General features: G+C 40.0%; 1 protein-coding gene across 1 annotated transcript in view; it reads left to right on the forward strand.

The window, feature by feature from the left end:
• The window catches only part of exoc4 (exocyst complex component 4), a 192587-nt gene that overhangs the window by 20735 nt on the left and 157172 nt on the right, over positions 1-14680 (forward strand). Inside the window, exons 7-8 of the mRNA XM_050036180.1 lie at positions 62-216; positions 11931-12111. Of these exons, the coding sequence (XP_049892137.1) occupies positions 62-216; positions 11931-12111 (336 nt within the window). The remainder of the gene's footprint in view (positions 1-61; positions 217-11930; positions 12112-14680) is intronic.

Below are 14680 nucleotides of genomic sequence, written 5' to 3' on the forward strand. Positions count from 1 at the left end.
TTATTTTAGTGCCTCTGTGTTCTTACTTCAAGTAATGTGATTTTATTGTTGTTTTCCTCAGGCTCTGGCCAAGTTGAAGAAAATCCCGGAGACCATCAAAGCCATAATGGAGCGGCTGGAACCTGAGCTGAAGCAGATCGTCAAGAGGTCCACCACTCAGATAGCAGACCACGCTTACCAGAGAGGAGAAAACTTGGCCCAGGAGAGCCAGCCGAGGTAGAGTAATGAGACAGGGGGGGATAAGGAAACACACACTGAAGGAGAAAGGCACTGTGTTAAAATATCATGGCTTCCTGAGAGTGGGAAACGATTCCCCGGAGAGTAAGGATTGCTACAGATCAGTGAAAAAATGGAGACTCGAGGTTAATAATAGATAGTAAATGAACAGTTACTAGATAGCCATGAAGAGGAAACTATAAACAGTTCTGTGGAAAGATGAAAGCCATCTTTTTGAGATGTTTTCCTGAAAGAGGATAATAAGTAGAATCAGCAGTGTTTCAAAAACGTGATCAGTGTAAGCAGCAGTATGCAGCTACTGTTGTTACCACTGAAATAAGACCTTAATAAAGCTGTCACTTGTAATCCCCTCAGTATTGTATCTATGCAAGAGTTTTATTAAAGCAGCCTGTGTGCTTATTCTTCTGTAGCTATAGTATTCCCATTAGACTCAACTCTCCAGTGTTATTAAGCACAAGGTGGCATCTCTCCAGTGATTGGTAACATGTATTCTTACCAATGCCGTACAGCTCTTTATAAATAGTAGTATAGCTTTGATCAGTCACTAGAGGTGGGCTGATTTCTGGTTTTGACGGTCCAGTCTGGTAAAGGTTAAAAGTTTGATTTTATGAAAACTGGCTGAGCTGGTATTTGTCATTATAACACGTTCTGGCAAATTGAAAAATAGCCTTAATTAGCAACCTGTGCCGACAGCAACATGGCGCTAAATCCAACTTAAATAGCATTAATAAAAAGCAATATGACAATGTGATTAACAAAATATTATGTTTGTTTATAAACAGGCTAAAGGAGACACTAGTGTCTGACAGCTTTTGAGCTGAGCAGTGACAAAATGAAAGAGATTAAATTTCAGTAGAGATGGGAAGAGGGACGTGCAGCGCACGTTGTGTTTGTTTATAAGAAAGTTCATGTGTTTTTTGGGGTGACGAGGCAAGACGTGGCAGAGTTAGTTTCTCAAGAAAACTAAAACCGTAACTATACATTCATTTTGGATTTGAAGCCAACGAAAGAGGTGTCCCAGTTAAACGCGAGCGACACAATGGACAAGGAACAACTGATTCATGAAGTCAAAATGAGGAATTATATATACCAGGGGTGTTAAACATATGGCCCATGGGCCAAACGGTCCAAACCGGCCCACTGGATGACTACACTAAGAGATGCCAGGTTTCAGGAGCAAGTTAAACAATTCGTTGCCGACTTCATGTAGAATTTTGCCTCATACGGTAGGCTTTTCCACCCTGACCAGAATACAGTTCTCTGATATAACAATGAATACTTACTGTAACCATGTTTAAAGATACTGAACATTGTGCAAAATATTGTCAGTCAGCAGCTTCAGTTCCAAAGAATCTGTGTCAGGAAATGTGTGTATGAATGCACATGTAACGACAGTGAGAAGTAGACTGACTGAATGTGGAAAAACTGAGACATACTGTTGAAATTGCACTTATTTTTCTTAAAACATCTCAGGCTGTTCATCTGTTTTGAAAAGGACGAATGTCTACAGAATGTACTTGTAATTCTCAACACTAAAAAGGTGAAAATATTGAAGCGGATGCGACTTATAGGTTATTACACAATGGTTTTATTGCTCCGGCCCATCTGAAATCGAATTAGGCAGTATGTGGCCCATGAACTAAAATGAGTTTGACACCCCTGATCTATACCACACCTCCTTATTTCACTGCAAAACACAAAATGAGGTCGCAGCTGGCTGGAGGGAGATCACCAGGGAGCTGAAAGTTTCTGCTAAATGACCATCGCTACTTGCTGTTAGCTATATTGTAATTGTCATTTCCAGTAAATATCACAATACAAAACAGTTGTTTTCTGCTTAAAAAGTAATGTTACAAACGTAGAAAGACAGCAGGTTACTCACCCAGATCTTGAGCGCACAGCTGTTATTTGCGTGGGTTGTTTACATAATGTAACAAAAGAACATATTGAATGGATTCAGCGTGGACAGAGAGCGCCGATGTTACGTTATGAGATGTGAAAGTCAGATGCTTATTTGCTGTTAGGACACGGCGTCATTACGTTCCACTCAGGAGCAGCAGCTGAGTCAAGTACGAGTCGACACCTGGTAAAATTCAGTATAGCGTTCCAGTCTGGTGTTTGGCTTAATATCAAACCAGTCTGAACATCTTCACACTGGCCCAACCCTATTAGTAAGCAGTCATTTTTGTTGCTAACACACAGTAAGTCTTATTTGTATTTTTAGAGCTGACAGTAAAGGCAGCAGACAACATGTTTTGAATGCAGTCCCAGGGTGTTCATAGTCAGACAGTCAACCAGGTATGAAACACAGTAAAGGCTAGCACTGGAGTCACGCCTGCCTCAGACCATGAAAACAGATACTCTGCTGCTTTAAACCTAGACAAGTCATGGTTAAACACACCCACACACACACACACAAACAACCTCACACCTGCCGTAGAGGACTGCTACATTTTAAAAGCAGTCACATCAGCTCCTGCAGACATACACATGCAGCGAGCAAGACTCGGGAAACACAGGTCTCAGTCCAGTGATCCTGAACCATTTAAGAGGAACGTCTTGTTTTCTGTCAGGGATGTTCTCTCCGGCCTCGTCTGCCTCCCCTCTCCGGTCTGCCTCCTGAATCTCATCTGACCTCAATGTAACAGGCCACCGTGTAGCTCATTCCCAGCTCCACTCCGTACAGATTGTTTTAAGTTTGCCCGCGCACGCATATGTGTGCGAGCGCTTAACGTCGCATTTGTGTCGGAGCATTTGGGCGAACACTTAGAGGTTTATGTGTGTGTGTGTTTGTACTCGGATGCATACACACCTAGTTCTGCCTATGCTCACTTCAATTTAAAGTCAAGGCTTGTTGCTATGGAAACTCCAACCAGTGTACCACTTGTAGGGAACAATGGTCTTGCATATTGCACACTATATTTTATAGCACTGCAGACTAGCAGGCAACACTTAAGCACTTTACAGCAAATACGGCAGTGTGGTGGCTTTACTCTGGGAGGTTTATGTTCTCAATCACGTCCTCTGTGATCAGCCACATTGAAGTGCATTTTCTCAACTCCTTTCACTAGATTTTACTTTTAGTAAGATACTCCATACAGGTTCCCACTTCATGCAGCACAGTTATTAGCATGCACCACTGATCTGTGAGTAGCTCAGTTTAATTTACATCAAATCAGACTTGTTGAACTCCCTTCTTGTATTTTGAATTTTATAAAAACAGAGCCTTATTTCTCTTTGCTTTGTTTTTTGGTATGTAGGAGATTCTGAATCCAAGCTAGAAAGAGAGCTGATTGAAAGTGAAGAAATGCTTGAATGACCAAAGAACATTAAGATAAAAGGCAAAGTGTTTTAAATCCAATTTGAAAACAAGAAAAGCACATTGATCACGAGATTGATTGCTTGTCTTTTTCGCACAGTTTTTTTTCCTGCCTGTTCAGTCGAGTGGCCTTTGGAAACATCTGACAGACACATTTGTGTAGATGTGTTTTTGCTATGTGAATTTGTGTGCAACAGCAGAATGACTTGGCACATTTAGTATTTCAAAAGTGGTTCTTTAAACCAGTGGTTTTCAACCTTTTTCATGTCAAGGAACCTTAAATTGATACACATTAGGTCACGGACCCCCATTTAGTGAAAGTCTGCTTCATTGACCTCCATCTGAAAAGATTTTGGTTGTTAAGAGTCATTACAACTAGAATTAAATAGTTGTCAGCTACAGTTTAGGGAGAAAGTGTGGGAAAGGAGAAAGTGGAGGAAGTGAAACCGGTAATCACAGTAGTCACTCTTTTAACTATCACTCACATCGGGCTCACTTCTAAAGTGAATTAAATAGTGAAAATAAACTATTCCCCTTATTTCTCTGGAACCCCTGGACTCCCTCAATGACCCCTGGTTGAGAACCAATACTTCTACGACTCTGCAGCAGCCTGTTGCACCAGCTATACATCCGTTTTTTTATACAGTTAGGTTGCAAAGTCCACACTAATGATACTTTGAAATGAGTTAGTTGATCGTAAAGCTGTGTCCATGTTTGGTTGCACCACAGTGACGTAAAGTTCATCACAGTCATCCTACTTACTCTGACTTTTTCACTTTCTGTGGCCAATCAGTGAAAAAATATGAGTCTAACAGCCAAAAATTAACAAATGTTAATGACCAAACAACAACAACAAGTTATGTAAACTAGGACAAATCATTCGGTGATACCTACAACTTTAAGCTAGTGCAGAATAACAATAGTGTAGAAACTGTCAACTATAACTTACGGTTATGTAACAGTACCCTATCATTGGGCATAGGACTTGGCAGTGTATCCGTATTGTATAGATATTATGCTATGAGACCAGATATCGTCTTGGATTTTGGATATCGTAATATCATAAGTGTTGTCTTTTCCTTGTTTTAAAGGCTGCATTACGGTAAAGTGATGTAATTTTTTGAGCTTACCAGACTGTTCTAGCTCTGCTATTATTTGCCTTTATCCACTACGTTATTATACCCATTACTATACCTACCCAAAATCACACTGTGTACATATTTTTGTGAAAGCACCAAAGTTAACTACAATATCGTTGCAATATTGAGATATTTGGTCAAAAAATATTTGGTTGTCTACATATCGCCCAGTCTTAATTGGTCAGTTATTGTAACATAACAAACACATAGGTGTCGCCTTCACTGACAAACTGTTTTAAATTAATAGTTGTTGATTACAAAGTTATCTAATCCTATATATTTGCTTGCTAGTGTGGCACATATTTATATGTAATATCCCGAGACCCTGTGTCCTCATTTGAGGACATCACATTTTGGGTTTACTGCACCTTATACTTCATTCTACTTAACTTAGACCTGTTGTCCTCATTCGTGGACACTTTTTGTGCCATCTAGTGGTAGGAAGAGCACAATACACTAATCCATGTAAAAACAAGATGGCAGCCATCTCTGCCAAGTCAGTCTGCAGCTGATCCTGACACAAAAGTGGACAAGGTCCGAAACCTGATCACATTTAATGGTTGAAACTTGTTTATTTATGTTTAATAAAGCTTGTAGTAATTTTTTTTTTAACCAGTTTTTGCAACAGGAACAAGCTAAGACGCTGTTAATTAGGAAGTACTCCTTTGTAAACACTGGGACTTTAATGTAGTCTCCTTTGAGGACATTGGGACTTTATTATCATCTCATTTGAGGACATTGGGACTTTATCATCATTGACAATGTTTAGTTTTTTAGATCCTACTGATCCCAAATAGCTAGGAGAAATTAAAAATGCATACCAAACAAAAGTCCAGATCTCAGGAAGTTATATGTGTTATTTTAAATTCTGTTTTCAGTGTAAGAGGCACAAGATCACCTGTGGGTATAACCTGTTGCGGAGAACGTATTGCAGTGCAGGCACCTATTTACTGTAATTTCATTATCTGTGGCTGACAGCCAACCTAATGATAATCTAATATGGACACTATCGTTATCCTCTTATAATGAAACAAACATACAGGTGTTCTGTACGGTAACCTAGGGACAGTACGTCCACGTGTGCACTCCCTGCTGTCTCTCCCAACTGTTCATCAGCCATGTGTGTGTCAGCTTCGATCCTGAGGGGAAATGAGAAGCGAGGCCTCAAAGAACAGACAATATGGATTAGGATGGCCTCCTCTGGGAGATAATGAGAAGGACTGGGCTGTCTACACTTTGTGTGTGTGTCTGTCTATGTGTGTGCGTGAGGGGTAAGGTGGGGGAAGTGTTGCGGTGTGCTTGGAAATTGAACAAAGAGAAGTGGTGACAAGGTCAGAGCCATAAATTTTGTGCCTGTCCACCTCTATGCATGCATACATGACCATGAATTGTTTGTCAATTTCTGAAAGTTGGCGTCTCCTGTGTATCCTTTTCTCTTGTCAGTCCTTCATGTTTATACATGAGAGAGGGGCAGAGAGAGAGAATTCCTTGACTCTTTGGCATTTCACAGCTCCTCTTTTCGTCTCACGAACATCTTCCATTCACTGAGTTATAGCTCATAGTGATTTGTGCCTGCTTTCTTCTCCATTAATAACATTTACTCGCTGCTACTGCCAGTGTAGTGACAGACAGCCAACCAAAATGCCCCCTAGTGAAACATCCATCTCGCCTCGACATTATCCTTAGACCTTCCCGGGAAACCTTGGCCAGCATCCTAAAACTTTTAGCATGCTCTCTTTTCTTGTAGTATTTAAATTGCTGGTAATTTGTATCAGCTTGGCATTAATGAGGTGTGGGCTCTGGTGCTTTTGGTACTGTATACTTAATTAAAGATGTTTTGTTTTTGGCAGTCACTGCTTTTTCTGGTTTGGGACCTAAACTTTAATTTTGGTTAGTTGTGCTTCTGTTTTCTAAATTAAATCAGCAGAAAAGGTGTTTAATTGAGTGCAGGAAAGATTCAGTTAGCTTTATATATATATATTTAATCATATATATATGTTAAGCGTCTAAGATTAGAAATGCAACTCAATTCAACTCAAGTCAACTATTTCATGTAGCACCTTTCATACAAACGTGTTGCTCGAAGTGCTTCATGTAGCAAAATTGAAACACAGACAAAAATAAATAAATAAATGGACAACAACTGGCAATTTGGTAGCTTCGTAAAGCCCAAACCATAAAGACTGACTGAGCCCCCTAGCAGTGACCCAAGTTCAAGCGTAGCCCACGGCCATTGGCTGCATGTCATCTCATTTCTCTCTCCCCTTTTATATCCGTTTACTCATTAGCAGTAAAACATGAAAAATGCCCCATAAATAAATAAAAAAAAAGAATTAGAAATATACAAAAATAAATACAAATTTTCGAGTCTAAAAATACAAGAAACAACAGAATAAAATGTCGAAAATCAGCAAATAAAAGTCAATACAATAAATATAATAAAAACCAGGGATATTAAAAAAAGGTAAAAACCAATTATTAAAACTTCCAAACTAAGGTGATAACACTCCAAATTAAAAAACATATTAAAAAGGTAGGTCTTTAAAGGTAACTCTGCAGGATTGTCAGATACAACTAAACACGCTCGCCAGGAAAAGTAAAAGTCAATCAGTTCACTCTCCTTTTCCATTTTTTTAACTTTATTTTTTATATACTTTTTGTAGAAAAAAAGCACAGACAACCATAGAGAAATAAATTGTTCCAAAAATAACATATTGGGTCCATGAGTCACATAAATAGCATTGTTAAAGACAAGGGGTTAAGTTACTACTTTACACATCTTTGTAGACATACATCTGTGTACACACACACACACACACACACACATATAACATCAATCCCTTCACACTCACACTAATGTATGTACAAATGTAACAGGGTCAATTATGCAGCAGCAATAGGTGTAAAAGAAAATGTACATTAGTTATTGTGTTATAAATACACAAAATCTGTGTAACCTTAAGTTTATTTTATTTATATTTATTTTAGTTAATACCTGACACATTAGGCCATGTGTAGGCCTTTAAATTGAGACTTTACCCCTACGTTTACTATACAGTGTGACACTGCCCTCTGTAACTAGTGTTTCCGCGCCTTTTCCCTCTTCCCTTTTGTTGTTGATCTCCGTGGGAGAGGTAAGCGGCCTTGCAGTCGGGAGAAATTTCTGTGTTTTAGCCTCTGTTATTTGCATTTAAAAGTTTACTGGGTAGCTTAAACTTGTTGTGAAGTGCTTATGATACACTACAACATATTTCTGTGTCATTTATTTTGTGTAGGGGCACGTTTTATGGAAGATAACGTTACTGACCGGAGGATTTTGTATTTATGCTGCTTTCGTCAGGCTGCTTTCGTCAGATTAAATGGAGACTGCCTCCAAAGATATCCATGTCTGAGTCTCTTCCTCCAACACAACGCACACAATGCAGAGCTAGACACCACCAGTTACACAAATATTTTTATTAACTGTATGTTGTCATTGGGTAGGAGCCACTATATCAAAATGACATGTCCACTTTCTCCAGTAACTAATAGATTTATCCGTACATACTCCTTTTGCCTTTTTACAAAGCCCTGACCTCATCTGATTGCTGTGGAGGTTCCCGCCAATGAATGCTCCAAGCCCAGAAAACAAGAAGAAAATAAGAATATACAGACAGTCTCTGCGGATAAGTACCCCGCCACACACTTCTAGTGGATCATAAATGATCATTTAAAGGGATTATTTCTGTATGAGTCTGTACATTGTTTTTTAAGGAAAATCCTACATAGTATATCCTCAAATTTCTTTTGAAAATACAGCGACAGCTTGCCTTTCTAATATCCCGAGGCAATGAGTTCCAAAGTTAAGGGGCATAAAAACAATGCAGGTCAAATTGGATTTACAAATGCAGCTATCTGTAAGAGTTGCACAGCTTATATGTATATAAAACAACAATATGGTTCAGCTGCCCAGAAAAAAAGACGTATATAAATCTAGGTCTATTTGGGACTGCCAATATTTTGAACTTGTGGACTGCAGTTGCCAAAAACAAAGGTCTCACTTACCACCAATTAAATAAAACCCAATTAAAATGCCAGAGGAGAATGCTAAAAGACCAGCGTTAGACAAACAGTGTGACTATATTTGTATTAACTGTAATAACACCACTAAAATAAAGTGGGCACTCACTAGCATGGGTGCACTGGGTACTCATTCAGACCCAGTTAATGTAACCTTTGTTCCCTCTTTACTTTGAAAGCTTTGTCCTTGTGCAGAAAGCAGGTATAGCAAAGTCTGTATGAAAGCATTAGTGTAGATGAGGCAACTGTGAGAGTTTCCAATCCAGTGCCGTAGCACTCAGATCAAGTGGAAGGTCTTTTTGGTTTTGGTTGTGCACTCTTCTTCAGCCACAGCCATTTAGAAACTAATGAGAGGAGCTGTTCATCTGAGTCCAGGTCGGGCAGCTCGCTACTTTCCCAATAGCCAGCCCAGGTGCCAGGTTATTACTGTAGGAAAAATAGCTGTGAGTATGTGCTGAATATGAAATGTGAATGAAAACAGGCAAACTAATTGGTAATGTGAAATGCACTCAGTAATGATTTTTGGGTTGCTAGTTGCTGTTTTCCCTCATTTTCTTCAGGGCAGCCATAGTTTTGCCTCTAGTTTTCCTTAAAGCAAGTCATAAGTCAGATTTATACATAGCAGTTTTACAATTACATGTTATTCACCTTTATTGTGTAGGTAGATATGGTGAAATAGCAATCATTGCATAAGTAGATTGCGTCTGTGTACATGTACATCTTTCTGGCGGCAGCAAAAAGGCTAAAACAAAATGTAACACGGAGCAGAAGCATGAGATGCACAATCATTTTTAGTATATTGTGTTGTTACATACCCAGACTGGACCGACAAAGACGAGGTGACGTAGGGTATTTTTGGCTAAACCAAGTAGAAGAACAGGCGTGTCAGTATACTGGGGAGGTGATCGCGCTTGCAGAATGCTGGGCCTCGGCTGGCTGTCTCTTTGTCCAAGGCGAGCCCAAGCATTGACACTACTTTGCCATTCTGGATCAGCTTTCAGGTTTATGAATTTAAAAAAAAAGCTTTTCTCCAACTTAGGTGAAAGCCAAACAAAAAAACGATACCATAGTGGGGGGCGGGGCAATCAAAAGTACCCTACAAGACATGCTACAAGAGGAAACTTTATATTACCAACAGTAGGATCAAACTCAATCAAAGGTACAGTGATGTACAGAGATATAATAATGAATGGAATTCACTCCCTCGACATATCACACAGGAAAACAATAAAGCTAGATTTTAGGAGCAGCACCTTTTGATTAAGACCTAGATTATCCACAAAGCCTAATAAATTAATATCAAAGGGAAGTTTCATTGTATCTGTCTTTGTTTGTGGTGCAGGGACATTTAGTTAGTGATGGTTTTCTGTCAGTATGCTAGTCATGTTTTCATGTTTTCCAAAGGAGACGACAAGAAACGGTTACCTTTATAACTGTAATGAACTAAATTTATGGTAAAAAATATTGTTTTTCCTGGGAAGTATTCCCTTTAATGTACATGTACTGTGCATATGAAATAGTATTATGTAAATACTTGGTCTAATATTACAATAACAAAGCATCATCAGGTAATCAGAGCAAAATTTAACCCCAATCTGGCGGTTACTTACCAAATGAAATCATGGAAAAACATATATCTCAATTATTGTATCACCGGGAGCTGTCTTGTTTGTCTGTGTCGATGTTTTAGTCTAGTCCTGTTATTTTGTGAAGTGTTACATGTGAGTTGTTTTATGCACTGTCACAAATGTAATGTTGTTGTGGACCTCAGGAAGAAGCCAGTGGGGATCTTGATAAACTAAACTAAACTAAAACACTGTCCTGCTCCTTCCAACGACAGTCAAGCCTTTCCTGGGTGCGTTTCAAATTGCATACTTTTTGCTTTTAGTCGGTACTGCAGTTACCCTTAGAAGTACGTACTGTTGCATGCAGTATGCACACAATCAGGACATATGACGTCAAAACATTACGCCCTGAACTTTGACCCTCTTGCTTATGAATATTACCTTGAAGAGAAAACAAAACGCCATTCACCGAGCTCGCCAGAGACATAAGATAACCCAAAGAGCTCTGCTGTTGTTTAATTAATGATTATTTTATCCACTTAAAAAAATTAGTATTCCTCCTATTCCACTGGTCATCAGTCACTTGAATGCACTGTCATCAGTCGTTGCGGCTTCTGTCAGCTGTCAACAGGCTGTCAAGCTGTCATGTGTTCACGACTCAGTCGATGTGTCGTATCTTCTGCTGCACAGAGGATTGTGGGTCAGAATAGCCAGAAAAGCATGCTGGCTTGCACACTGCAAAATGGGACCGGATGCAGTAGAACATCCTGGTATTTTTGGCATACTGCATTTGACGTACTCTGTATTGAAACACACAGATTGTTCTGGCATACCAAATAGTATTGGAACACCCTGTCTGTCTGTCCTCAGCTCCACAGGTGTTTTCTGTTCTCCCAAAACCCCCGGCCACCCACACAAACCCAGCTTACCTCTTTCAGTCTAGCCATTGAATGAATGCATCTGAATAGACTGTTAGCAGGGGCTTATAAACTGTGAGACGTCTACACCTAAGTGGTTGTTAATGAAAAATATACATATTGTTTAATCACAACAGTACATTTGCTACAACTGCTGGGACCGTGTCGTTATAAAATCATATTAGAGCTGCACTTTACGATGTATTTTAATTACTATTTCCCAGCTGTTTTAATGGATACCATGAATTTAGAGGCAAGGCAGACCTGCAGGAGCACAGAAAGCTATCTCTAACTGTGGCAATATTCTGGGATGTGGAGACTTAATATGGTCTTTCACACCACACTGTTAGCTCCTTCTCTAATATAAAAACAGAAGCTGAATTCCTTGTAGGCTTTCAGCTTTCTTCATAGAGAAATCCAAGGCCAAGAGATTTATTGTAGGATCAGAGTATTTTCCTAACCAATAAACTGAGTGAATGTTGTGCTGGCTTACAAAATAAATGTGTTCAGGAAGCGAAAAAACTGTATCACATCTGTTTTGTTTTTTGTTAAGTAGTACTTCTCATGAGTTCTCTTGATCTCCCCCCTTTTCCCTCTCTGCCTCTTCACGTCTTTACTCCTCACTCTCCTGCTCCCCATCCCTCCTGTATCCCATCCTCTCCCTCCCTTTCTGTCTCTCTGGCTCCCTCTACAGGCTGCTGCTGGAACTGCTGGAGCTCCTGTTTGATAAGTTCAAGGCAGTGGCCCAGGCTCACAGCGTGGTGTTGGCCCACCTGCAGCGGATCGCCGTGCAGTGCCCGGGCGGGGCCCACGAGGAGGGCATCAAACTCTACGAGCAGGCTGACGTCTCTGCCAAGATCCAGACAGTGCTGCAGGTCAGTGATTGGAAAAAAACATGGACCCAGCCATTGAAATATATGTGCTGAGAATATGTTTAGTATTAAGACCCTACATATAAAATAAAAATGAAGCTTTGAATAGCAACAACCATAAAGAAGAATAATGATGTATGACATTATCGCTCCCTATCAGTATTCATTCAACATTGCTCCTTTTAGTGTAGGGCCTTATTGTACCACTGCACCATGTTTGTTTTGTCTTCCCTCCCTGGCATACCCCCAGGCTTTTATTTTTCATCCAACGCCACGGAGATTTGTTCATCCTTGATTTATTTTTCCACCAAGCACTCGTCTTAAAACATTGATTCAATTCACCTTCTCTCGTCATAAATGAATCAGGAGAGAAACTGGCAGTGATGTGATGGATGGCATTCAAACTGTCAGGAAGAAGTAGCAAGAGAAGAAAGACATGGGAAGCTTGATTGCTTGGATTAATTTTAGGTGCTTTAATTGGCGTGTATTTATGCTGGGTTCTTGCCCCCTGCTCCTGTTTGATTGGCTAAGGGGGTGAACAGCTGTTGAGCTGACCTATGCTGAATCTCAGAGGGAAATCTGTGGCAGTAGTTGCTCTCAAAGCGATCAGTGTGTGTGTGCGTGTCTCACTGTGTGTGTTCATACTCAAGAAAACAGCATTTTCCCCAGTGCTCCTTCACTGGGAGTCTGGGAGTTGTGTAATTTTTCTAAAGCATTTCTCATGTGTATAACCACATTTTAACTAGCCTTTTATTTAATGAGGATGAGGTGCTTCTTCCTTAATTTTAACAGGAATTTCTCAGTCAACCATGACTTAGATGTGCTGTATTTGAATAGGCAAGATACATAAGAGCTAGACAAGCACCGTTAGATCTGCTGATGATGGGAATTGGCCAATTTTCAGCTACATCGGCCCAGACAGTTACTGACTGTTGTTACAGCTGTTCTCAAAAGGTGTAATTCATTCCCATGCATGCTATACATTGTTTTGAAGCTACTGTGTTAGCTAACTTGGTATAACACCAACATCGGTGTCAATCACAGAGTTGATAATAAGATCAATTGTTTCATGTAAGTGGATTGAGTTGAGTGGTCTAACCTAGTTTGCTAGTTAGTTGAGTTAGCTTTCTGACCAAGTAGGGTCCATTTGATAGGAATGGTAGTTTATTCTGTGGTAGCAAATGGTTTCAACGCCTGTGACTGAAAGGAAAATAAAATTGTAACGTTACTTGAAATGAAAGGGATCTAATCATGCCCCCATAATCCCGAGAAATGGTTTGAGCGGCCAAATGAGCTGTTTTTGAACTTTTTCTAATAGTTATGAACATTTATATTTGCTCAGATTTTTGTGGATGCCTAATGAAATACTCATCTTTGAGATCATATATTCATTCTTGTTATTTTAAGCCAGGTTTCCAGCGGTTTTAAAGAAAAGTTCTAAATATGTTTGCTGTCAATGAGCACAACTACATAGACATAAATAACCCATTCATGAGCCTTATCCTGGTTATGATCATTTTAGCGATATGGCTTTTTCATGAACACAGAGAAATCAGCTTGCATATATTCCCCGTATACATCGTGGTTTTTATTTCAAAGTGCTTCAGCTGGCATATTCTGAACATATTCTTATGAACAGGATAGAGTGTTTACATGCTCAAACAAATGAAAGGGAAACTCCAAAAACCTGATCTTATATGGGTTGTTCATGTCCATGTAATTACACTTAATAATACTAGGAGGCATTCATCCATTTTCGTCGCGGCGGCAGTAGGCCAAACAAAGCACCCCATATGTCCCTCTCCCCAGCATCGCTTTCCAGCTCCTCCTGGTGGACCCCAAGGCGTTCCAGGCCAGATGAGATATGTAAAGACCCAGCAGGTCGGCAGCAGAATTTGCTTCCTGCTGTACTTTCTAAATGCTTTGATTGTCGCCATGGTAATCAATAGCAAGGTTAGTAATCATCTTCGGGGTTTTTTACTTGTTTTTTCTCTGCACAGACCTGTGTTTTCACTGATCATAAAACTGCAAAAATAAAATGACAGAATACCGTTGCGCAGTTAAATCGAAATCCCATCTATTTCTAACTCGAGCGCTACAGCTTGTCTGCTTCCAACAACTTTTTTCCAGTTGGCATGCACGGATTCATAAATACAAGAGTGTCTAGGTGTGTGCGTGTGTGTATCCAAGGGTGTGATTGTGCATAGGCATGTACTGTAATAGCTCTGCTGTACCAGCGCAGTTATAGAAGGCATTAAGCCATTCCACAGCACGCGATCACTGCCAACACCCAGTTGCCAGGGGCTTCACTCTCCCCTGTCTCTGCGATGTGAGATAATGTAATCTCTTGATTAGAATACTCATTACGTGAAATGAGGTTTTCTTATTCACTCACTCGTGTTATTATTTCCTGACCGATTGTATCAATATGAAAGGCCCTCGTCCAGCCCACCCTCCCTCCTGCCATTTCTCTCATCTTCTTCACATTCTTAAGCCGTTCTCTCCCACTCTCCATTTCCCTTGCTCCTTTCCTTCTCCAGCATCATTCCCGCTGCCTCTGTATTACAGTCTC

Source organism: Epinephelus moara, chromosome 23 (genome assembly GCF_006386435.1).
Source record: "Epinephelus moara isolate mb chromosome 23, YSFRI_EMoa_1.0, whole genome shotgun sequence".
Classification (NCBI taxonomy): Eukaryota; Metazoa; Chordata; class Actinopteri; order Perciformes; family Serranidae; genus Epinephelus; species Epinephelus moara.